This window comes from Lissotriton helveticus, chromosome 4_2, assembly GCF_964261635.1.
Source record: "Lissotriton helveticus chromosome 4_2, aLisHel1.1, whole genome shotgun sequence".
Taxonomy (NCBI): domain Eukaryota; kingdom Metazoa; phylum Chordata; class Amphibia; order Caudata; family Salamandridae; genus Lissotriton; species Lissotriton helveticus.
In genome coordinates, this window is record NC_136064.1 from 112,223,475 (window position 1) to 112,249,128 (window position 25,654).

Consider the following 25,654-nt stretch of genomic DNA (forward strand, 5'->3'; position numbering starts at 1 on the left):
CTGACTGTACTAGGGGGTGCAGTTGCTTTAGGAGCTGTAGTGGCAGGAGTTTGTCCTCCTCTTTTGGTGCACTCACTAAACCAGTGAGATTTACTTTTGCAGTACTGGCACCACCTTTTCGACTGGCCTTCTTGAGCCTTCTTCTTCTGGGAAGCCTGACCCCCACCCTCTTTGGTTTGTTGGGGACCTGGTGAAGACTTCTGGTCATTTTGCTCATTCTTAACATTACCCTTCTGGTCTGCTTTCTTCTGACCACCCTGGTTCTGGTTCTGGTTCTGCTTGATCCTTGTCCTGACCCATTTGTCTGCCTTCTTTCCCAATTCTTGGGGAGAGGTCAGATCTGAATCAACAAGGTGCTGGTGCAGCAACTGGTTCTGACAATTGTTCAAAATTTGTTCTCTCATCATTAGATTATACAATCCTGTGTAATCCGTAACCTTGCTACCCAGCAACCAGCCCTCCAAAGCCTTAGTGGCACAATCCACAAAATCAGACCAGTCCTGAGACTGAGTTTTCTGGGTGTCTCTGAACAGCAACCTGTACTGCTCAGTGGTTAAACCAAACCCATCAACCAGTGTATTCTTCAGGACCTGGTAATGGTTAGCATCCTCCACTCTTGTAGTGAGGAGCTTATCTCTACCTTTACCATCAAAGGAGAGCCACAGTATAGCTGCCCACTGACTCTGGGGAATGCCCTGCACAGTGCAGGCCCTCTCCAGAGCAGCCATCCATTTCTGGATATCATCCCCTTGCTTAAAGGGGGGCACTATTTTAGTCAGGTGTTTAGTATCTAAACCCTTCTCTCTATCTCTTGGGAGATTGCTGCCACCAGTGGGAGCTAGCCCACTCATCTGCTGCTCTCTTGCCAGGGCAAGCTTCTCTTTGGCCAGGGCAATTTCTTCCCTTTCAATCCTCAGTTCAGCTTGTCTCATCCTAGCTTCATGCTCCTTTCTCTGAGGGGAAGTAAATCTCCTCTGTGGAGGATTCCTTCTCCCCTGAGAAGAGGCATTAGAGTGCAGAGATCTATTGGAGTCCCTAGAAAGAGATCTATCTCTCCTAACTCCAAGGTTAGGCCCACTTCGGGTCAGTACTGGGGGGCCCCCAGATCCTAGCCCAAGTAAGTCTAAGTTGGTCCTAGTTAGCCTTCTGACTACCTCAAGACCCTTGTCTACCTCATCCCCAGAGAGTACCTCCTGATCCTCCTCCTCAACTGCTGAATCAGTGTTGTGGAGATCTGGATCCCCAGAGGTTCCCTCTAAGGCTGGCATGTTCTCATGTAACTGAGAAAGCTTTCTGGCATCATATGTCTCTAAGAGACCTATCAGAAAGGAAGTGGTGGGGTTAGACCCCTGCTTCAGTTTTCTGGAGACACAGATCTGTCTCATCTCATGGAAACTGAGAGCTGCATATCTTGAAGTGACCTGTGGAGGGTCAACACTGACCAGGGGAGTCTCAGTAGAGTCCCCCTGAGTCGACATGCTTTTCTAGTGAGGTGTAAGTGGTGCACTTACCTACACTATATGTTTGCCTACTGATCCCTTGCTAGAGTTGTAGTTTAGGGTGTGCTAGGCCCTAGGAGCTACAACAGCTGGTTCAGTAGAACTCAGAGTATTCTAAGCTAAGTTATATGTACCTTTAGTACTTATGTGATCTTTCACAAGATATTCTTAGGATATGTGTGGTAAAACAACAGCAAGCTCAAATCCCAACCGCTGCTCACCAATGTGAGAAGTTGGCCTGATGTGCAGTGTTCACTATTCTAGTGATCACTATATATCAGTCCAAACAACCCTTATTGATGATTGGTTGTAAGTCAACCTTATAGACCAGCTATCCTAGTAGCATGGATACGAGCAGTCTAAGGCTAAGACTCTAGAGGGCGTGTTAAGCCAGCTGTTTTACCATCACATTACCCCTTGAACACCCAGTGAAAGGACACCACACAAGTGTTATGAAAATAAACAGTGTATTTATTAGAATCACAACAACCCTGTACTCTTTATGAGGACAGGGTGCTAGGCACACAACAAAACTCTTACGAAAATACTTAAGTTAGCACGTTATACACAAATGCCCGAGGGGCACGAAAAACCATATACTTAAAAAGTCGAATGCGAATTACTAGCAGGTAAGTAACAGTTCTAATAGGCTTTGGAATCGCTAGGACTGGACTAGGGAATCGTTAGATTACTACTAGGAGACCCAGGGGACTCGGGTGCAGAGTGTGCACTCTCACGCGGGATGCGGGACAAAGTCTATGGAGGCTAGTAAAGGCAAAGTTAGTGTTCACGGGCGAACCCGACCTGGTAGGAAGAAAACGACAGTGGATCCTGACCCTAGGATAGTGAGGCTATGCTGGGACACCGAAGTGCCGAAGTTACCTAGCCCAGGGGCTGCAGCTGCATAGGTCTGAAAAGACGTCGGGGATCTCGTTGCCGGACCAGGAGCCTGGAAGGAAGAAGTTGCTGGCAGGCGACCAGTGAAGAAAAGTTCGATGGATCCAAGCCTGGATCAAGGAAGAAGAAAACCTGAAAGCAGAGGGGACCAAGTTCTTGAATCACTAGCCAGTGATTAAGTGGGCACCAGGATGGCACCGGGCGAAGTCACCGCAGTCAGGTGAGTGGGCGCTGCTGGGCTCTGCAGTCTCTCGGACCAGGAGGCGTTGTCGGCGACCAGGATGGAGGTGCGAGCTGTCCCACGAAGGATGAAGTCGTCGGCGTCGAAGTTACCCAGGATTGGGCAACAAGCCTTGGCTAATTCAAGCCCACGCGGTGGACTCAAAATGGCGTCTTGAGTGGACCAGGAGGGTCCGGGGTGCTCCTCTTCTGGAAGGGAGCAAGGGCCAGTCTGGAGCAACCAGACCAGCAGCAGAAATGTCGTCGGGCGTCGTCAGGAAGGCCACAAGCCAACGGGCTAGTAGCCAAACAACGCGGTGAGCAGCGGAAAGCAGAAGGGCCCCACGCAGATCGTGGAGATGCTGGGGGGCTGCTCTTCGGTGCTGGAGCTGCTCAGGGTGGGGGCTTCTCGGACCCCAAAGCACTCACCAGGAATTCACTCGGCGGGCTTGCTGGAAAGAAGTCGTGCAGTCTTGCAGATGGCCGGTCCCTTGAGGTCTCGTCGCACCCACGGTTCTCAGCTGGGCTGTAGAGGTGGGTAGAGGTCAGAGGTGCCAGGGAAGCCGGTTCTCGTCGAGCTGGGCAGTCGGATTCCGGAGGAAGGACTTACAGCAGACCGCAGTGTTCTTAGATGGTGCCTGCGGATGCAGGGTGACTACTCCTTAGTCACAAGGGAGAAATCTTAGGAAGAAGTCTTGAGTTCCTTTCGCAGAAAGTAGTTTCAGGATTCAAAGATGATCTGATTTGGAAGGGGGCCAGTCTCTACCTTTATCCTGTAAAAGGGGGCTGGCACGCGACTAGGTCCTGCCCTATGGGTGGGACCAGGAGGGGGGTGGTTACACCCACTTTCTTGGCGGGCTTTTCCCCAGGCCAGGGGCTGGAGTGCCCCTGGAACTGGTTTCAGCCGGCCTATGCACAGTGAGCACCGGGGTGCCACTTGCAGTCACCTTCCTCTAAAGCCCTGCCTACCTACAATACACAAAACCCTGTCTGGGACGGTGCTGGCACCGCCCCTGGCAGGAAACCCTTTGTCCTTATCTCCTGCTCTGGGAGGACTCCCAGCAGCAGGAGGGCAGACTTGTGTCTCGGTGGCAGCATCCATTTTGTGGATGCTAAGGCTCTGTCTGACTTTTAACCGGGTTATAGGTTACATGCATGTCGTGTCCCTCTAGAAGGGTGGAATGCTAACCCCGTCGCCAGAATTGGCGAGGGGTTAGTATTCCAATTCGTATGACACCTTACTCGACATGTTTTGATAAAGCGATACCAGAGTTGGCACATAACCGCGAGGATTATAATGCACTTAAGAGTATATGGTATGCGATATCATGGAAACGGCTAAGGGATGGATCCCGAAAGCCGCAGACAGGCTCAGCTCATGCCAGAGCACCATCTCACACGATTCCAAGCACTCTGCCTTCAGGATTGTTAAGGCCTGCCATAGGAGTGACTGATAGGAGATCTGTGTGTCCATTTTAGGGTTAGATATAGGTATACTATATCTAAAGCAAAGGGTGAGTACACCACCTTGCCCCAGCTGTCGTGCAGCCAGTTGTGTCAGTTTTAGTTAGTCAATCCAGGGGTGGCACAATACATGCTTCAGCCCCTGGGAGACTTCTGGGTGCACCTCAGCCCTGGGTACAGGGACTTGGAGAGGGCCCAGTGCCAATTCAGTACCTAAGTACAATTTGGATAGAGAGAACAGCTAGGCTGTGGGTCTGATTAGCAGGCCCACAGCCAGGGAAAGTCGTAAACCAGTGCAGCAAAAAGCAAAAATCTGGGTGATCATAGGATTGCAGACCCTACTCTCCTACACAAGGGTCTCTATATTTCTTTGTTTCCTCGTGCTGTTCTTGGACCTCTGTCCTCTCCATGTCTTCCTGAGGAAAGGACAGATTCAAAATGCTCTCGTTGGCCCAGATTCAAAATGCTTTATACTCAGGCAACTAACTGGCCGATGTCACCGGACTTGTAGGAAGTGCTTTTTATCTACCCATGTTGTAGTCCCATAAGTGTTACTTGCAGTTCATTGTGGGCCAGGAACAATTTCAGTTTACAGTGTCCCCCTTCGGCCTTACTAGCGCCTCTTGGGTGTTCATCAAAGTGATGGTAGTGGTCGCTGCCCTTCTTCAGAGTTCAGGAATCGCTTTATTCATGTTACTCGAAGACTGGCTGCTGAAGGCGGGCTCGCCACCATCAGTCATGGGCTAAGGCACACCTTTTGACGTAATTAAATGTCACCATGAACAATCTAATTCTCTCTCCAAGGATTCCCTCCATTGTGGCGATCCTGGAGACAGTGAAATTCTGGTTTTTCCTCTGCCAAAATGAATCGAAGATGTTCAGAATACGATGAATACCAAAGGTATAACGATGGACCCTTTCTAGTGTCAGCACCTAACTATTTTTCACCCCAAATGATAATTAACCCTAAGATGACTAAAGGGAAGTGTGTGCACACTGGCTAGCACCCATCGTTACTGTGCTGATTCCATATGGAATTATGTACAAGTTAAACAACTGCAAAGGTGCACCACAAAAAACAATGAACAAATTTCAATGCCATTAATAAGCAACAGAAAAGAACGTTTTGCATAAACGGGATGTTGATGTTCTTCAAATGATCTTTATTTTCAATTTATTCCAAAAACTAGTACAGCCGACGCGTTTCGTCCCAAGCCGGGACTTCTTCAGGGCTTTTGGAAATATTAGCTGTCCCATAAGAAATGAGAATATGGAGAGAAATTGGAGAGTCTGGACCACGTGTTCCCAGATTCAGTCATCCATTATGCATTTATAGGTGTATTCAGTTTCTGATGATTCCTTTTCTCAATCAGTATGGAACAAACAGGGTTGTACCTACTATCTATTTTTGTATTGAGTCTGGACAGGGTCAGGTTGGGATCCTAAATATAGGCAGTGAAAAGATCTCACAGATTCATATATTTGAACATCTTCTGCATGTTCTGTAATATTGTTAGAATATCAGGGGACAAAAATGTCCTATAGGTCCCCAGAAGAAGGAGGTGGGCACTGTATTCCAGTCGGCCGTTTATATTCAAAGCAGCCGGCGCCCATCCACCAAACCTCCGTCCCGACGAAACACCCGCAAGGTAGCTGTGTTCAGAATACGATCCCGATGTTTGACTCATTCTCGGATCCAGGCGAAGGTGGCTCTAAAGCTTCTTGGCCTCTTAGTCTCTTACATCGTCCTTGTCCGCTACACCAGGTGACACTTTAAGGCTGGCAGGGGAACCTGGCATCTGAGTGGGCCCAGCAATGAGATGCCTTCCCAACACCAACCAGGGCTCGAAGGAGATGTCTCAGCATCTGCAGTGGTGATTAACCTACCACAATTTGTCCAGTGGAAGGCTCATCTTCCTTCTCCACCTAGAGATGACAGTTGTGATAGAAGCCTCATTCTTGGGTTGGGGGAGGGGGTCATCTAGGAGAAATCTCTGGTGTGGTGACCGCCCTCCAGGGAGAACAATCTGCTCGGGTTGCAGGCTATTTGTCCGGCTCTGAAGGCCTTCCTGCCACCCATCAAGGGGAGGCTTGTGCAGGTTCTCACATACACCACCACTGCCATGTGGTACTGCAACAAGTGGGGCGGGGTCCTGGATCCTGTTCCAATGGACTTTGCATCTCTGGAGATGGGTAAAGCACTAGGGTGTCTTCCTAGGCTTCAATCGCTTGGCAGGGTCCCTCAATGCCAGGTTAGGTGAACTAAGAGGATGTCCTCTGGCAGACCATGAGTGGGGGTTTCATCCCTAGGCACTGCAGGCCATCTTCCACCAATGGGTAGAATCCTGGGGAGAATTCTTTGGCACCATCGAGAACGTGCAGTGTCAACAGCTATGCACATTTACCTATCCATAAGTACTCGCGTTAGGAGACTATTTCAAGCTGTAATGGTACAAAGGACTCCTGTAGACCTCCTCCCGCTCCCTCTAATGCCCAAGTTCTGCAAAAGATCAGGACATCTGATGGCTCGGGATTGGGCTGGGAGAGGGTGGTACTTGGAACGCCTGAGCATGAGCGTCTACATTGCTATCAGGAAGACACTCCAGGAGGACCTCCTGTCTCTACAACAGGGCAGGGTCCTCCACCCGAATCCGCACAATCTACCCCTCCAGGTGTGAGCGGCAACAATTGACTGCATTTGATTTGCCGTCTGAAGTGGTGGTGTTCTTACTCAAATTCCATTTATGCCAGGCACTGGGACACATTTGTTACCTGGTGCGGGGCTCGAAATATAAGCCTCTTACAGGTAAAACTGTTGGACGTCCTCTTGTTTTGTCTTTAACTCTGCAAGTCTTTGTGGTGGACACTATAAAAGGTTTTTTTGTCTGCCTAGTTTTGCCGAACTAACCATAGTTTTTTAAATAACCTGTTGTGATGAGGATCTTTAAAATATTCACACGTTTCCCCCGAAACCATTTGTGATGCCACAGTGGGACCTTAACTTTATCTTAAACTTCCTCAAATGTAACCCCTTTTGAGCAGATGCATGGTTGCTTGCTGCATTCCATGACATTAAGACAATCTTCCTCATTCAGTTTACGTCAACTCATTGCATGAGGGAACTACAGACACTTTTAGTGAGTTTCCCTACACCACCTTTTTCCCGGACATCTTCGTGCTGAGGACTCTGGCAGCCTTCTTACCAAAAGTCAGGACTCCCTTCCACCTTGGGCAGTCAGTCACCGTACCAGCGTTGTTTGCTCCCCCTCACTTATTAAAAGAGATTGGAAGGCTCCATTGGTTGGACTCCAAAAGATCTTGAAGCTTTTACATAGATCGTTCAAAGGGTCATCGAGTGGATGATCAGCTTCTTGTGGGTTTCTGTGGAGCAAAAAAAGAGAAGGCTGTGAAGAGGACCTTTTTGAGGTGGATATTCCTTTGCACTTTAATCTTCTGCTCACTGGCAAAGAAGAAGCCCCAGACGGTCTGAGCGCCCAGTCCAATAAGGCTCAGGCTGCTACTGCTGGTTTGATGCATGGAGTTCTTGTCCTTCACATCTGCCGGGCAACACCATGGGCATCGGTGCACACGTTCTTGAAGCACTGCTGCCTTGACGGGCCGGTCTAAAGGAAAGGACACTTTGCCTGCACTTGTTTTGCACACCTTCTTGGTATGAGTCCACGCCACAGACCCTCCACCTGGGTAATTACTGGTTTGGAATCTGTGCCACCAGGTGGCTCGTAGGAGAACCACTATTAAAATCAAAGGATCCAATCGAGTGCCTGCTGAATATTCTAAGGTGAGAAATCTGCGAGTAGATAAAGTATCCACCAGAAAGATCATTACCGAAGGCAAGCAACTTGTTCTTTTAGTTATTTTCTCTTATAGCCTATTTATTTCCTTGAACATCTTTAAGAGAGTGTTGTCTTATATTAATATTCTTGGGAATATGCAAAAATATTAATAGTTGCCAAGGACCTTCTGTCCAATCCTAGCAGCAGCTCGCCAATTCACTCTACTCTGGCCTTATTTGGATTGCAACAGCTCGGTCTGGGGATTCAAACTGACATCTGCCAAATGACTAAACTCCATCTACCCCTCTTCCATCACACCATTCTTGCCCTTTCTAAACACTAATGCATACTTAATCTCCTGTCCTCAAATATATAATATTTAAGGCCTCATATCCTTCCCCACCAAACCTTCACAAGCCCTATCCGAATAAACAATGGTTTTGCAAGTCACCAACTGTTCCATTCTTGCCTTCAGGCCAGTGACTGCTTAACCTCCGTGTGCCCTTCTCCCCATTGGCCACCTTCCTAATCTCCCTCTTTTCCACTTGACATCCTGCTATGGTTCCGAAGGACACCACCCTGTGAGAAAGTGGCTCTATATATACTGGACCAAAGTAAGGTACAGTGTGTATAGAGTCCCCAGTGGTTTGGCAGAGGCTAAAGTTAGATATAACCTTACTCTCTAAAGTGGTAGCTTGGTCGAGCAGTAAGGCAGTATCAGAGGACAGTATAAAGTATTTGTTGTACACACTCAGTCAGCAAATGGTCTCACACACTCAAGAACTGAACTCTAGGCCAATTGTTTTGTATAAAAAGATATAGTTATTTTATTTTAGAACCAACAAGGTACCAAAATATACTTTCTCAGAATGAATGACTTTAGTTAAATACTTTTCAAATAGGCAATATACTTTTTTATTACAATAGTTAGTTGTTGCAATAGGCAATACAATTTCAAATACAATGCAACATTGAGCTCAATGAGAATTTCTAGATAAATGCAATTAGTTACTTCATGGATTACTTTTCTAACCACAGGACAGGATCCTAGATTCAGTCCTGTGACATCTCCTGTAAACAGTTAGGTAGAAGCATTTTGGTTACAGTAGTGATTTTTAAGGAATATTATTGTATTTTAAAAGTTGACACTTAGAAACTTTTTCACATAGAATCACCAATGTTATCCTATGGGAGGAAATTCACTTAGCAGGTAAGTAGTGTTATCGTTACTTTTTCTAACTCAGGGTTGGATCCTGGATCCAGCACTGGTGCATCTCCTGTCAACAGTTGAAAGAATGCGTTTAAGTCATACAGGCAATTTTTAAGTAATATTTGTAGTTTTTGAAAATCGACACTTAAAAACTTTTCTGGTGAAAATCAGACAATGGATTCCTATGGAAGGAAATTCAAGTTACTGGTAAGTACGGTTAAAATCAGACCCTCCAGTTTATCGCGATTTCGCGATTCACGAAAAAAATCGCGAAATCGGCAGATTACCGCGATGGCCGCGATAATACCCATATTGGCCGCGATATTTACAAAAAAGTGTCTCTACCGGCAGACAGAGCAAAACAAACAATGCCTTTATTGGCTGTGTGCCGCCCCCACCACTCGTGTGTGTCAGCAGCTTCCCGGGACACACACAGACAGTCAGTTTTTGAGCTCTGCCAGCCGCACCCAAGTACTTCACAGGTCATTAGCAGGGCGGACTGGGCCGGTTTTGTTGCTGGGGGGCCGGTTTTGTTGCTGGGGGGCCGATTTGGACACTGAGGGCAGCGTGACCCAGCAAACAAGCACAACTATCTCTATCTGCCTGCATAAAATGCAGTTGCCGTCCGTGTCCATGTCACCCACATTTATTTCTAGCGAGGACTAATTAATGATAAGACCGCCGGCCCCAACCACACGTACAGCAGCTGCTGCGCCTTCTGAGCCTGCCATAGTCGGACCATGCCCGGGTGGGGGAGGTGGGGGAGGTGTGTGGGGGGTGGTGGGGGACAGCGCACTTTCCGTGCACGTTTGCTGAGGGAGTGCAGTGAGATGGAGAGGCAAGGAGTCTGAGGAGACGACGGCGGGACCATAAACAGAATGGCTCATCTCGCAAGTAAGTGTAACATGAGACTGTGCTAGCAACTAGCAAGTGTTAATGGGCGGATGACTCACTCTCCGTCACTAGCCTCCTGCTCGACTGAAATGTTGAGTGACTGACTGAGCTAAGTAAAAGGATTTTATTTTCCAGATTATAACTCAACAATTGGGATCGAAAATTATCATTAACCATACTGAGCGTTTAGCATAAAATTAAAACACCGGGAGGCCAGACCTTTACAAATAAATCAGCCATGCCCTGCCTGACCTGCCTCTGTCTACCCTGGGCGTGGGTGATCACCTTGTCTGCAATTTTCCTGCAAAGGCATTCACCCATTTGATGGCCAACAGCAGCACCACGCACTTTGCAGATTGGCCTCAGTTCGACACAATGGTGGGCGTCAGCTTTGTCTTTGCAGTGCCCGCCGTCAGCAAAACAAGTAAGTAGTTCTTTCTGTCCGTGACCGTCCCACCCCTTACATTGTTGTGGGAAGGGTAATGGTGCAGGGTGTTGGTTTGCAGCCTGCTGGGCCCATGCCCTCCTAAGCCCCCAACCAGTCTGGTCACATACTCCCACAGATTGTTGTAAATAAAGTCATATACACAGCTCTTGCCCTTCACACGTGGTTTCAGGAACGGGGGCAAAGTGTTTGTCCATTCTCGTTATTCCGGGCCTTTTTCAGTAAGCAGACAACACAAGTGTTTAAGCGCGACCTTGGCCAGCAACTCAACCCCAGGCTTGTGCCACTCCACAGCCCAGCGAGTGGTGATAAATGTGCAGTGCATTGGCTGGTGACACTTACATGAGTTCATTAGAGATCGGAAAACTGAGGTCATTAATTTGGGAAATGTGTATCAATTGCAACACTGAAATACCAAACTACTGTAAAATTTTTATACTACAAAATTAATTTAATAATTTACAGATCAACGTGTATATGCAGGCCGACCCTGAGATGGGCAGTTATTTGGTATGGATTACCAGCTGCATTTCATTTAATGGCACTAACAAATATTACAGTAAGGTATGGTAAGGTAGGAAAGGGCACAGGACCACTTCACAAATCTCAAAGTACCCCATGGCATTTACTTAAACAAGATTTTCATTTTGTACCATGGATTTTTTTAATCCACTGCCTGTTATAAAGTGCCACTGAATGTGCCGCAAATGAGACATGAATATCACTTAATAGGTGACTTGAAAACATAGAAATGTCACTAATGTGCATACTGAAAACTTGGTGAGAGTCAGGTGACTCGTCAGTGGTAACAGAAATAATGTCACTCATAATCATTGAAATATCACTCATAATTCCACTGAAATTATGAAAATGTCACACATAGCAATCTGAAACCTTGGTAGCTAAGTGGACTAGCGTCACGACCGGGCCGGAATTAAAAGTATAATCCTGGTTCGTTAGGCCCCGGCCCAGTTCCATGACCGCAGCGCAGTGGATTACCTGAGCAGTGCTCAGAAAATAAATCCGCACGGCCCTCCCTAGGAACAGGACTCATTTCCGCATCATTTGTACTCTGCGCCTGCCCCTCGGATCCCAGGCAGGAGCCATGACTTCAGAGGCAGGAGAGCTTTGGGGGCAGAAACCAGACATGCAGGGGGGGGGTCAGGTGTGGGTGAGTGCCTGTCACTCAATCCCTGCATTGCATCCGCGCTGGGGCGGCCCTGATGGAGACAGGGATGTTCTCCCCGATTCTGGGTACACGGATGGAGGAGGCCTGTTGTCTTGTTTTGTCTTTATTTCACTGCTTAGGAGGGCACAGGTCCTAAAAAACAGAAGTGGGGGGGGGGGTCTAACCAAGTTAGGCAGCATAGCGTGTGACATCACATTGAGTGACATCATTGAGCGCGACATGGCACGTCTCATCACAGGAAGTGGCATCAAGACCCATGACCTCACAGGAATTGACATCACAAAATGTGACACAAAATTTTAGACCTCACACTTCTGTTTAGCCCAACTGGCCGATGAAGCATTGCAATTCCAAGGGATAACAGCCTTCACCTGTGGGCTGCTTCCTCTATTCCATATTCCAGATTGCCTAATCAAAGTGGAATACTCTGCTAAAACAGTTTCCATTGATTTAAGGCTGAAAATGAATGCTTAGGAGTAAAATAAAGTGCCGCTAAAATGCCGCTAAATTTCCATATTTTTGCCGCTAAATTTCCATATATTTGCCGCTAAATTTGCGAATCCATGCCGCTATATCCTGGGGGGTCTGTAAAATTACTTTTCAGTGTCATTGCTGGGCTAAAAGTTGCAGCACAGGGTTCTCTCCTGATAACAGGTGATTAAATCTTTGTTTGGCTGATTTTAGATGAATATTTTAAAGTTTCAAAACTCCACACTTAATAAAATTTTCAAGAGAAAACAGTCGATGTTACCCTATGGAAGAAAAGTGAGTTATCAGCTTTTGGGTAAGTACTAGAGTTAAGGTTCCGGGCACAGACTCAGAGGTCTCCCAGGGTCAGGTAGGTACAGTTGGTACACCCTCAGCGGCGCTGGGGCAGCTGGGTGCAGAGAGAGTTAGGCCCCACGATAGCCTATGGGCGGCAGTGGGCCTTTGGTTGGTGGAGGCTGGCAGGCAGGCCACGCGACTGTGGGAGCTGGGCTCATGGTCACTTGCTCAGGGCAAATGGGGAAGTAGGTTAGGACCAAGGTTGCACTGCCAGGGGCACTCGGCGGCTGGGTGCAGGATGCTTTTGAGCTGTCGGGCGCTCAATGTTATTCAATGGAGAACTTGGAAGATGAAAAAGGACTGCAGGCTCGGGGACGGAGAATCTTCTGGAGCGACCAACATTTCGATAGGTAAGTTGGGATCTTGGAGGATAGGTGGGCACCCAGGAGTTGGGCACAGAGGGCCGTGGCGCGCCAGGTGCAGGGGTGTCTTTTGACGTCGGGAAATCTTACCCTCAGCTGGTCGCGTTTGGAGGGGTGCCTGGTTGTGAGGCTGCAGGCCTCGTCTGGGTCGTCGAGAAGTGTCCTTGGGCACTGGATTTCAGGTCACAATCGCCGGGGGGACGTCCTCAGGGTCTTTGTCCACTCGGGCACAGGCTGGGCTCGGCGGATGCAGAGTGATCTGGATTTGCGGTTCCTGGCTGGCACCAGGGGTGTTGCTTTTTGAGCAGAGCCACTGTTCATGGTAGTCCAAGTCTTTTAATTGAGCAAGGCAGGCAGGTCCTCCGGGGTTTTCGAGGTTGCTGTCCGCAGGAGTCACCGGAGTTTAGCAGGAGCAGGTTGAAGGATCAACAGGCCGGTAGGGCTGGGGCCAAGTCAGTTGGTGTTGTCCTCTTGTTAGCAGCTGCACAGCAGTTCGTCCTTCTTCCTGTTCTTCTTTCTTGATTTCAAATCGGGATCTGAGGAAGGAAGGTTCATATACTAAATTTAGGGACGTTACTGGTAGGGCAAGGGTAGGGACCAATGGGTCTCGGTCCTGGAGTGAGTACACCCCCTATCCTGCTCCTCACCTGTGGGAGGGGGTAGGAGCCTATCTCTGATTGGGCAGGGCTCCCCATCTCCAAGATGGCGGTAGCCCGGGGTCATGCTTCACCTTGCCTCTCCCACCTGAGTGGTGGAGTTGGCACAGGCTGGCACACCACCTTTCCTCACTTAGGGTTTCCCGCCAGAGTGTGGGTCAGGACTGGTGGGGGCCAGTTGCTGAGTACAGCAAGTGGCCTGGAGAAGCTCACAAAGGCGGCATGCCTTTGAAGCTCCCCCCTGCCCATCCTGGGGGAGGAGACCTAGCACCTCGCCCAAGACGTGCATTGTTGCAGGCTGAGGAAAGCGGCGGGGCTCTCCACCCAGGGGTCCAGCAACATGTCTGCTGTGTGGCAGCCTCTCAGACCAGACGTGGATTGTAGGTTAGGTTCAGGGGGCAACTCTAAGTTGCCCTCTGGTGCATTTTACATTAAATCCCACACTGGCATCAGTGTGGGTTTAATATGATGAGAAGTTTGATATCAAACTTCTCAGTCTTCAGTGAAGCCATCGTGGTGCTGTGGAGTTCGTAACAACAACATCCCAGCACCATATACTCTTAATGGCAGCACTGCACTTACAGTGCCCAGGAATGGCCCTAGGTAGTGTAGGGGCACAGGGCTCATGCACCCGTGCCCTCCCCTCTGGCATAGGGCACCCAGCTAGAGGGGTGACTGATGTATGCCAGGGCAGTGTGTTTGCGGGCATGGCACACAGGGATGTGTTTATCACAAAAAAGTATCAGAGGGTCAGAATTCCTACAGGTGATTATTGGGGACAGAGGTAGTGAGTTGTTACCACTAGCCAAACAACTGAAAGTTATAACAGCCAGGTCACGTTAGTGTCTGGTCTCTGGTACCCATCAGTCACCACTCGGAACCGCCCTTCATCATTTGGGGCTCCGAGGACAAACAACGCACCTGATCTTTTCTCTAACAGGGAAGGACTAACCCTCCTGTTGGTCAGGGCATGGTCGTTGAATGTTTGAAAGATGTGTGCTGGTAATGTAACTGACGGGGTAAAAAAGAGAGTGCAGTGCAAAGAATAAAGTGATACCAAAAAGTATAGAAAAGGTGAATAAAATTGGTTTGAGGAGCAAAAAATTTTTTTAATAGGGTATAGCTCCCGACACCAATATTAAAAAATAGCCAAGACAGGGAGAATTTATAAACTGTCTAGTGGTGGAACGTGGTCGACATGTTTCAGCAATTAATGGCCATGTGGCCTTGCTTTCTTCAGGACCTAAAATTAACGCTACTGCAAACAAAAAAAACCCTGCAATGTGAAGAAGTGTTTTCGTTAAAAAGAATGAGATTAAGCGGAACAACTTAATTATTTCTTTAAGTGTCACCTGAACCTTCTAGGTGTACTTGTTCCGAGTCTTCTCACAAATTCAGTAATGAACTGATTCGTAAGAAGTGAAAACCTCACCCCACCTGGCTGCGGCTCAGGAAATAGGTGAAGCACCGCTCTATCCGTCGGTACTTCAAAGCGGCATCTGTATTTGTGAGAAGACTCGGAACAAGTACACCTAGAAGGTTCAGGTGACACTTAAAGAAATAATTAAGTTGTTCCGCTTAATCTCATTCTTTTTAACGAAAACACTTCTTCACATTGCAGGGTTTTTTTTGTTTGCAGTAGCGTTAATTTTAGGTCCTGAAGAAAGCAAGGCCACATGGCCATTAATTGCTGAAACATGTCGACCACGTTCCACCACTAGACAGTTTATAAATTCTCCCTGTCTTGGCTATTTTTTAATATTGGTGTCGGGAGCTATACCCTATTAAAAAAAAATTTTGCTCCTCAAACCAATTTTATTCACCTTTTCTATACTTTTTGGTATCACTTTATTCTTTGCACTGCACTCTCTTTTTTACCCCGTCAGTTACATTACCAGCACACATCTTTCAAACATTCAACGACCATGCCCTGACCAACAGGAGGGTTAGTCCTTCCCTGTTAGAGAAAAGATCAGGTGCGTTGTTTGTCCTCGGAGCCCCAAATGATGAAGGGCGGTTCCGAGTGGTGACTGATGGGTACCAGAGACCAGACACTAACGTGACCTGGCTGTTATAACTTTCAGTTGTTTGGCTAGTGGTAACCACTCACTACCTCTGTCCCCAATAATCACCTGTAGGAATTCTGACCCTCTGATACTTTTTTTTGATAAGTGTTTATAGGGCATGTATTTAGAGCCGGTCATTAAATTGCCCTTGGGTCCCCTTTAATTGTATGTGTTACACAGGGATGTGTGCCATGTCGACTCTCTGTTTACTTCTGTACTTAGACACTCAGCCTGCAAAGGCAGTGTGTGGGTGCCAGGGTATAAGGCCCCTGAGTGTGGCACAATAACTGCTGCAGCCCTCAGGGGTCTTCTCTGGTCACCATGCCCTGGGTACCTAGGGTACCATTTACCAGGGACTGACATGTGGCCAGAGATGCCAATTGGGTTTTGTTTCAGCACAGTTTTAGGGAAGGAACACAGGCCCTGGGCACCTGATTGGCAGGAGCCCAGGGCACACTCAGTCAAAGCACATCAGCAAATCAGCAAAACGTAGTGGCATACCATGCAAGAAAGATGGCACTTTCTCACACACCCTGACCCTACCACCAAACAAAATCCCACGTTTTGGTATTGTGGCAGGCTAACTACCCGCTGCAGGATCTCTCATTACTCAAAAAGATTTAAAGTGATGGCCACTCTGCTCAAGCCTTCTCTCCCTCTGAGTGGAGTCACACCAAACCCTTGACCTGTGTCCGTTAGACCAAAACATGCCCCAAAACACCCTTTGCATTCTGCATCTTCATACCATGTACTTTGTTTTGACTGTTCATAATGGTATTTTCTGGTGAGTCATGTTCTCTTGTCTCATGTATCTGTCAGTCTGAATCCACTGCTTCTCTGTGGCCTCTTTTCTAAGGTGCCTGCTTGTTGCTGATGGTGGGAATCCTTGTTGTCTCCTCATGTTCACTCTGATTATCTCTCGTTTCAGAGTCTTGGAATCAACTGAGGTGCTCTCAACAGATACAGACAGCAGCTCTGCAGAGGATAGCGACTTTGAGGAAATGGGAAAAAACATTGAGAACATGTTGCAAAACAAGAAGACGAGTTCACAGCTGTCTCGTGAGCGCGAAGAACAGGAGCGGAAGGAGCTTCAGAGGATGTTGATGGGGGAGGACAGCTGCCATGAAAGGGAGAAACCCAAAAAGGACAGGAGAGACCGGAAGGGGATGTGTGAGTATCCTTTACAGTCCATGACGACGGTTTTAGAACGTAGAAATTATTTTTCAGTCAAGAAGCACAGGTCGAGGAACGTCTGAGTCAAAAAGTTGTTCACTGCAAAGTACCTGGCATAAAATGAATCTTGTGTTGGAAATAAAATAGTAGTCTGATGTCCTCCTCTGACAGCTCGCTGCGACTGGGGAACGCGTCTCTGCAACAAACATCAGCCTCCAGTTTTACAAGTGGAATGCAAGCGCCGATGTCTTCAAAGACGTAATCTATATTGAACATCTGTGGATCAGTTCTAAAAAGTAGCACTTACAGTAGTGTGTGCTCTCCTTCTATGAACATAGGCACACTTTGGGTATATTTCACAGATAAATATGCTTTGAACCATAATTCCAAATAAAATGCATTATCACAGAATATCAACATATGATAACTTGGAAGACGTTTATTGTTGTCCCCATTAAACTATCCAGTGCATTGATAATGGCAGAAAAAAGTCGAGATAGAACCAATGTTTTTCATGGAAAAGCAGTCCGTCTGGTCACAGGTGAACAACAAGGGAATGGAGTCAAGGTTACATTTTGCCAGACTAGAGGGGAGTTCGAGGGCTGCAGTTGGGGACCCGGCATGGCAATATGTCCTTGACGTGGTGTGTGAATCTAGTCGCTGGTCTCCTGGTCACGTGCCTTACTTCGATCCATTGGAAGCTGATAGCATGACTCCATTTGTAACCTTTTGAATCACTCTGCCGGCTGAGCCTGTAAGATCTGTAGCCTGCGTGTGGGATTTTACAGCTGCTTTTTTGTCTAATGACCGTATTTTTTTATGTAGACTTAAATTGAACTTTTTTAACTATATGTTTACAAACTCGCAAAATGCCCATTTGAGAAAGAACAATGAAAGAATGGGCAGATAGGCTGTGCGGCTTCATAATGACGAAACATGGTAGATTTCCATGAGTACAGACACATTGACACTGTTTCGCAGTTGCAGTTACAAGTCAGTTCATTTTCCAGCTACGAAAGGTAGTTCAATCTCTAATTAGAGTTCCGTTTCCGTCCTTATGGTTTGGTGGTGTGGCCAGGATGCTGGGTAGGTGTCCCCTCCTCTTTATGAACTGTCCTTGGGTTTAGTTCATAGATCCGTAGGATTGGTCTAATCGTCAGCTCCTCCTGCTCCAGCCAGCAGCTTATTTACTGAGGCTGTGTGCCCACACTGATCCGCCCAGCACAAAAGCCTGTGTCCCATAAAATAGCTCCCCTTTCCCCTAAATGAGCAAAGCGCTTTACATGTCTCTGTTTCTTTTGTCAGCCGCCGGCTCTGCCACCCCCGGGGGTTCACACAAGGACGATGACACCGCCTCTGTGACCAGCCTGAACTCTGCAGCCAGCGGCCGCCGACTGAAGATCTACCGCACCTTCCGAGACGAGGACGGCAAGGAGTACGTGCGCTGTGAGACCGTGCGGAAGCCATCCGTCATTGACGCGTACAGCCGGATCCGCACCACCAAAGATGACGAGTTCATGTATGTAAAGAGAGGGCTTCTTACAGATACATTCAGACTCCTTGAGCGTGTCCAGCATTGCGAGCGGACTACCATGGGTGCCGTTTGTAACGCATGTAAACTGAGCCTCTTTCTTGTATTCGTTTCCAGCCCACACCATCACTTGGACCCCGGTGTTCTGTAAGGCGACTCAATGGTTAGGAGGGCAGGGGGGATGGCAAGGGATCTTGTGTCTTTGGGTGCAACATGTGCTACTGTTTTCAAGGCAACGCCTCAAGTACTAGGTGCTTCCTAAGTACAACAACTTGTGCGGCTGACAGCACGCAGCATAATAGCAATGTACATCAGCACTACTCGGGTACAAAGACCATTTCCTTGCATTCGAGGCCGCGCTGTTAATTGACATACAACTCCTGTTTGTATGTTACGACAGCAGTGCCATCAATCTGGTGATCTTGCACCTGCAAGTCTCACCAACATTATTGAGTTAAATCCAGAGGCTCGGGCATTTCTAAACTATTTACAGAACAACATCTTGAGAAATGTGGAAAATTGGCAGATCTGAGTGAGCGCCTGCAGTGGAGTTAACGTTAAGAAGCCGTGTATGATACATGTAAAGCAAAGTTACCTGTTTGTAATGCTTTCTGATGGAGCTTTTGTCATATGAGGAGAAAGGACGCATATTTTTGTTTTATCAGGCTGCAGCGGAACACACCGCATGCAACCATGAGAAGTTTTGGCTCTGTACAACATGGGTGGTGTTTCTGCACTACACGGCGACACATATGAACCAGGGTGGTGCAGGTTGAGTTTGGGTGTATGACAGAACGCTTGTTAGGGGTGGAGCTAATGACATTAATTATACAGCCATAAATCAAATAGTATGTGTGAGTGTAACTACATGTACTGCACTGAATTTAGCAATACGTGTGGTGTTATGGGCCCACATGCAGATGAGTGGAGATCTTCTCCCGTACTCTTAGAATCAAATAATGGACACAGGCGGAAATTCTGTGGGACTCAAGTACATGAGCTTAAATATAGTAGACTCTGGTGGCCCACTTCTAATTGCAGGATCGAGGCGCCCTTGCGTCAGTGCTGATGGTCGCCACAATGTCAGTATGTGCGTATGATCGCCCTAACACTTGAAAGGGTTGGGACGGTTGTGTGAGCTACACCTTTGGCGTTGCTCTACAAGGTGTGCTTTCCCACTCACATTTGAACCAGCGATGAATGTGAAAGACAAGTTATGGCAGCCTCGCAGAACACTATTCAATGTGTAATTGACATAAAAGTATTGCCTTTGGGTTACTAACCATCCCATAAAGCGATCAAAGGCACCGTGGAAACGGCAACTAACCTTACTTCATTGTTCAGAGTATCACACACACTGTACTAACCAGGATGAACACTTTTAAGTTAAAAAGTATTTATTACTACCGGAGCAATCAGGTTATCTACTTCTAAAACAACTACACAGAATATAATAAAAACAGCAAGAAGGCACGTTATGAAGTAATGAGAATAAAATGAACATTTCTAACACGGTTAAAATGTCATCTAGAACCTAGCACCGTAAACCTCTACTTCTATGTGCTATACTAAGATAACATTGAAGGCAGAGCAACTTGCAGTCTAGAGTTTCTGAGGGAGAAAAGATTCCTTGTTGACAGAAAAAGCTGTTTTTATCATCTAAGGCGTGGAGACAGTGTTCCCTGTGAAAGGCAAGGGCACGCTGCGGTCTTCCTCTGGGGCCTCGGCTTTAGCGGTTTCAGGCAAGATGTCGCATATGTAAAGTGTGCTGGCAGTAGGTGAGAACGTCTGTGGCAGAATCTCGGGTGAAAATCTGGCTGAAGGACCTCTCTTGACAAGTGGTCAAGTGACAGACCTTATATACTAAATCTCATCAGAAATTGGATTTCCTGACATAAGTTAAGAAACATCTGACATAGATTATGTGCGTGTGCGTCCCAGACATTTCCATATTAACATGTATGGTAAAAGGGCATCAATCCAGACTACATTATTTCAGCTAAATGTCTGTATGCGTTCCTAGTTAACTTTGACATGATGAAAAGTAGACATTTGACCCAAATGAATGTCGCATTAAGAGTTGTATCTATGTCATCAATCGAATGACTTGATGCTTTCACAGTTCCTAGATACAGTCAGACGACATCTGCCTAGTGGCAGGCATGGCAATGCTTCTGCATGAATTAAGATGTTATCTTCCATTGTTTGAGTGTGGAGACGGCGACTTCCATGAGCCTAGATGGAATTGGGGCCTACATAATAACATGGAGTCATTCAGACCTTAGGGGCTTTATTTTATAATCTGGTATCTAGGATGAGACTGCTCCCCGTGTCTTGGGGGCATTTTAGGTTCCTCGAATGTTTGAGCATGACACCTACACACAAACGCAGAGCGGCTGCTGAAGCAGGGCTCAGTGTCTGTATTCGGCTCACCCTTCTAATCGTATGCTAATGGTATCAAACATCACCTGCCCAGAAAACAACACTTTTTTTCTCCAAAAAAACATACAGACCCAGCTGGTACATGGGGTTTCAGTCTAAGGACGCTGTTGCCTAATTCAGGGCTGTTGGCTTTGCGGAGAATGTTGCCCCTGACCTGAGAGTTCAGGATAGTTCAGGTTTCTGGTTTAATACCCAAACTGGGTCTTTGGTATTAACCACACAAATCTGCGTCTCTCCTAACGTTAAGTTCCTTCCACAGGGAAAACTGTTATTTGTGTTCCTGCTTTTTGGTAGAAAGAAAACCCACTTGTTCCTGTATCCGTCAGATTTTGTCAGTTCTCTTACCGGAGTTCACTATCCACTATAACTAACCTCGAAGAGCAATTGCAGTGTTCGATGTTCAGGGTTCTTTTGTAGTTCACCTATCCATAGATACTGATTATTTTATGTCCCATTCACAATCTTGAGATGGCGTTTGTATTGGAGCCTTTTTGAGCTTCATACTTGACTCAGTCAGTATTCTAATGCCTCGTCTTCCATTATTAAACTGGTCCTGAAAGGATACTGTCTTTCGCTGACAAAACAACATTTTAATTACTGAAGCCTTTCAGTTCACATAAGCCTGGGTTTTTGATTGGCATCGTTGAAGGTGGCATACTGCTGGAGGCTGGTGCTGTGTTGGATTAGGGGCTGACCTCCTGGGAATCATGATAACTTGGTCCTATGACTGCATAAAATGTTCCATTTCTGCTGCAGCAGAAAGCATGGTTCCCCCACTTGTTTATATGCCAGACCTTGCAGTCTCCTGTTGCATGTTTTGTAGGGTCTGCATCCGAAGAGCACCTTTTCTTTAAGACTCTCGAAGGCAGACTACTTGCTGCTTCCCTTCTTGAGCTGCGACAGGCCTCTGTCAGTCACGTTACTTCATTCACAAACATGCGAAGATGTGCCTCAGACCAGTATTTACAGTTCGCAGAAGCCTGCAGATCGATGAACTTGCATCGTTAGATGTGTTCAGATGGACAAAGGATAATTAGATGAATGAAGGAAAAGCAGATGCATTAAAAGCCCACGCAGCTTCTTCAAGCAAGAGAGTGTATGAGCTTGCTGGGTGGTCCGTGAACCAGCAGTGTTTTGGAAGGGGTCAGGAAATGACACTTAGCAATAGCTGTCCTTTGGTATCCTGCAGGTTCCCTCACCTTCTTAGCCCTCGTCTATTGCCTACAGGTATCCTGACCTCTAAATGTCCCCCGTTACTTCGATCATCCCTGCTTCACCAGCACTTCTTCCAGTTTGATATTTGTTCTTTCTCTAAACACCCGGAGAGAATAGACCCAGAGGCTATGTTTGGGCACCGGCCCTAACCCAAAGGAGATCCCAGTTCTGTCTTGGAATCCTAAACACTGGGTTCGAGGCATGTGGGCTGGTTGCGGTCCCATTGTGCCCATCCCAGAACCTATTGGCACATATGAAAAGAAACTAGCATCCCTATTACCCACTTCTTCAAACAGGTGGGCTAAGAGTCCTGCTATTAAGGTAGAAAACACAGAACCCATTGTATCCATCAGTTTCCTGAGCCCAGGACTGGAGTTACTGCAGTTGGAAAGTGTTCAAGGTGGATTCTGTGCCCCCTTTAAGTTTCTTCTCCTGGTCCATGAGTCCTTACATGGAAGTGGCCCACGTTATTTGCAGAACAGGCTCCAGCCTTTAAATTCCAACCCATTCTTAGATCTAGTGAGCTACTGCTACTACTGCTTCGGTGCATTCGTACGGCCAGGAATGGGGGCACTCTTTTTCTTTTCTGTCCTGTTAACTTTAGAATCCGCTACCACTACATTTACGCTCCTGCCTTGAACTAGTTTTATTTTTTTTTAAATCCTAAAAGCTTGGCTTATTAACCTTTAATATTTGTTCATTTTAATTTCTGACCTGTTTGGGGCTCCCTAGGTAAGGTGCAAAAAATAGATAACTGGCCAATAGTCCAATCTGTTTGGCTTTGTTGTGTTGGTAGCAGAGATTGTAATGAGTGTTCATGAATTGCTCAACCTGTGTCTTGACACGCTCTAACAGAACCTGTCTGTTTTAGCCGGAAGTTTGCCTTGTTCGATGAGCAACACCGCGAGGAGATGAGAAAAGAAAGACGACGAATTCAAGAACAGCTTCGGAGACTGAAACGTAATCAAGAAAAGGAAAAACTGAAGGGTCCTCCAGAAAAGAAGCCCAAAAAAATGAAGGAGCGACCAGACCTGAAGGTAAATCAATCATTAAGTGATTTGATTCTAGAATATTCAGTGTTATTCCTACAATTTAACAAAGTGTGAAGAACACACAACAGCAGGCTTGCCACCTTTTTCATACCTGTTTATGCTGTAGAACGCACCCTTTGTTACTGCTTTACCAAGTTTATATGACCTCCAACTCCTCCCATTCCATCAGAAATGTAACCCCTTTGTGGATGTTCTATTATCAGTATAAGTGAAATCGTTGTCTGGTCAGTTTTTAAACATTTGCAGATTGTCATTGGAGGAAGCCGGCTCTGTATATACTATACCAAAGTAAGGTATAGTGTGCACAGAGTCCAGTGACTCCCCCAGACGAAAATTACTGGAACTAGAGCGAGTTGGCGAGTGTATTACACAACGAGGTCACACAGCTACATCATATAATGCACCACATTTCCTCACAAGAGAGGAAATCGTTTGTCTACTGGCTAGGTGATCAGTTTGGTTTAGCGCTCTGTTTGGAAGATCTTGAATGGGTTGTTCAGGCAGAAGGACTGTGAGCAGACAGGTGGGCTGTTGAGGTTGGTGATAGATGGATGGTGAGTCACAGCACTGGTAAGAGACGGTGGTTTGCATGAGACGGAGAATGTATGATCCTGGTCGATTGAATTACTCCTGGTAGCAAGGAACACATCCGCCTTTGGTGACACACATTCTGGTAGAACAATGCCCGTCCATAGTTCTTTTTTGTTTGTGAGTATGTTCTCTAAGCTGCAGGTTCCCCAAGGACCACAGAGCATGCTTGTTGATGGTACCATGTGTCTGACACTCCACTTCTCTAGCTGTGAAACTTAATTTTCAGCAACCTCCAGTCTTCTTTATTGAGTGTTGACACAATGTCCTATAGAACTAGAAGGAACGTACCCTTAAATGGATCTCTGCATATGTCACTGTTCATAGAAATCCCAAGACAGACTAGAAGGCTCCAGCTATGCAGGATGAGCCTTATAATGAGACTGAAAAGAGACTTGTTAGCATATCTGATGCAGGTTCACAGCACTCTGTGCTGCACATCAGATGAGGGATCAAGGCAGTCCAGGGGAGGCTGGATCAAGGCTCTCTATGCAGCCCAGTGAAGTCCGATTCAAGGCACCCTGTTCAGCAGAGAGGAAGGAGTTGCCAGTCACACCAGCAGAAATTCTGCCACAAACACACCAAGCAGCTGACGTCCACTCGACATACCCGTGCAGCTCGTGCAGTCTCATGGCTTTACTCTACGGCCAAGCTCTTTCCATTCATGTTACCTTTGGTAAGTGTAGATCCGGACACTGTAAAGATACCCAATAAGGTGAGAGCCTGTGAAAGGGAACGAAGAGATCGTTCTGCTCTGACCCCTCCGTTGCCTGGGGTTTTGCTGCCTGTCATGCGGGTTATTCAGGCCAAGGTTGTTGTTTGGTTGTGGGTGCAGCATTATATTTGCTCTTGTAGCTCATTAAAGTCTGGTGACTGAGGGGGTGAAGTAATATTTTTTAATAGATGTGCAGCGTGTATCTTTATATCGCTGTTGCGTTATTGCTGGGACCACAGTTGCTCATTGTTGATTGCAGAACATTTGAGTATTCAATAGGACGATATCTTTACACTAGTAGATATTGTTGACTGTGTCTGGGAGTTGCTCTGTGATAAACATAGTCTACATTTCTCTGACTGTGCCAAGTGGATGGTCAGCTTTGGATTGCCTTTGTCTCCCTGAGACTTCCTGAGTTTGTGGTCATTCACTCGCATTGGGTTTTTACCTATTTTATGAGTGTGAACTTTCTACCCGTATCTCCATATAATGCATTTACGTTTCATTTCTGTGTCTGCAGCTCAAGTGTGGAGCCTGCGGCGCTATTGGGCACATGAGGACCAACAAGTTCTGCCCTCTCTATTACCAAACCAACGCTCCTCCTTCCAACCCTGTCGCAATGACCGAGGAGCAAGAGGAGGAGCTGGAAAAGACTGTGATCCACAACGACAATGAGGAGCTCATCAAAGTCGAAGGCACCAAGATCGTCTTGGGGAAGACGCTTATCGAGAGGTGATGAACGGCACAAACAAATCTAATGAAGTTAATGTAGTGGCCAAGTCCCAGCCAATGACGAATCACCCGGACAGTGTCTGGGAGGGTCTTGGACTGTGTGGGAATCACATGTTAGACAAAAGACCACCTAAATAGTGCTAGTAGAAGGCGAGACCATGAGCTGGTAGATTGGTAGAGACTATTGAGTCCGTAGAATTGAAAGATGTTGATAGTGATGCGGTTTGTAAGGTTCGACTGGGGATGGGATACAGCTCTGCCCTAGAATTGAAACTTTGGAAATAATAATTGGTATCTACGATTGGACGTACGGCTGGTGTTTGGGATTCTTTGCTTGAATAGTACTGAGATTATTTCATTGTGAGCACAGATAGTGATGAGGGTTGTTGCATTGGAAGGTTAAACAGAGTGTGGAAAAGGATTCTGTGCCTGGATATTGAGGAGGGTTATCTGTTAAATTGGAAGCTTCAATTGTGACGGAGGTTGGTTCATAAGATCGTGCGCATGGACAGTAAAAGGCCTGCAAAGATGTTAAGGTTAATTAGCGATGGGTTCATATGATTGTAAGCTTTGTTACTGATATGCGTCCATGCTTTGAGCTTTATGTGGCTGTGACTGTATATTTTGGAAGGGCTTTGCAAGTCTAAGCTTGAATAGTGAAGGGGTTTTATGATTGCAAGCTGAGA

At 46.8% G+C, this 25,654-nt stretch overlaps 1 protein-coding gene across 1 annotated transcript in view; it reads left to right on the forward strand.

Moving 5' to 3' along the window:
* Positions 1-25,654, forward strand: part of LOC144752244 (transcription initiation factor TFIID subunit 1-like) — a 303,153-nt gene that overhangs the window by 160,419 nt on the left and 117,080 nt on the right. The window contains exons 23-26 of the mRNA XM_078640245.1: positions 16,449-16,690; positions 17,999-18,212; positions 22,753-22,918; positions 24,757-24,968. Coding sequence (XP_078496371.1) covers positions 16,449-16,690; positions 17,999-18,212; positions 22,753-22,918; positions 24,757-24,968 — 834 coding nt within the window. The remainder of the gene's footprint in view (positions 1-16,448; positions 16,691-17,998; positions 18,213-22,752; positions 22,919-24,756; positions 24,969-25,654) is intronic.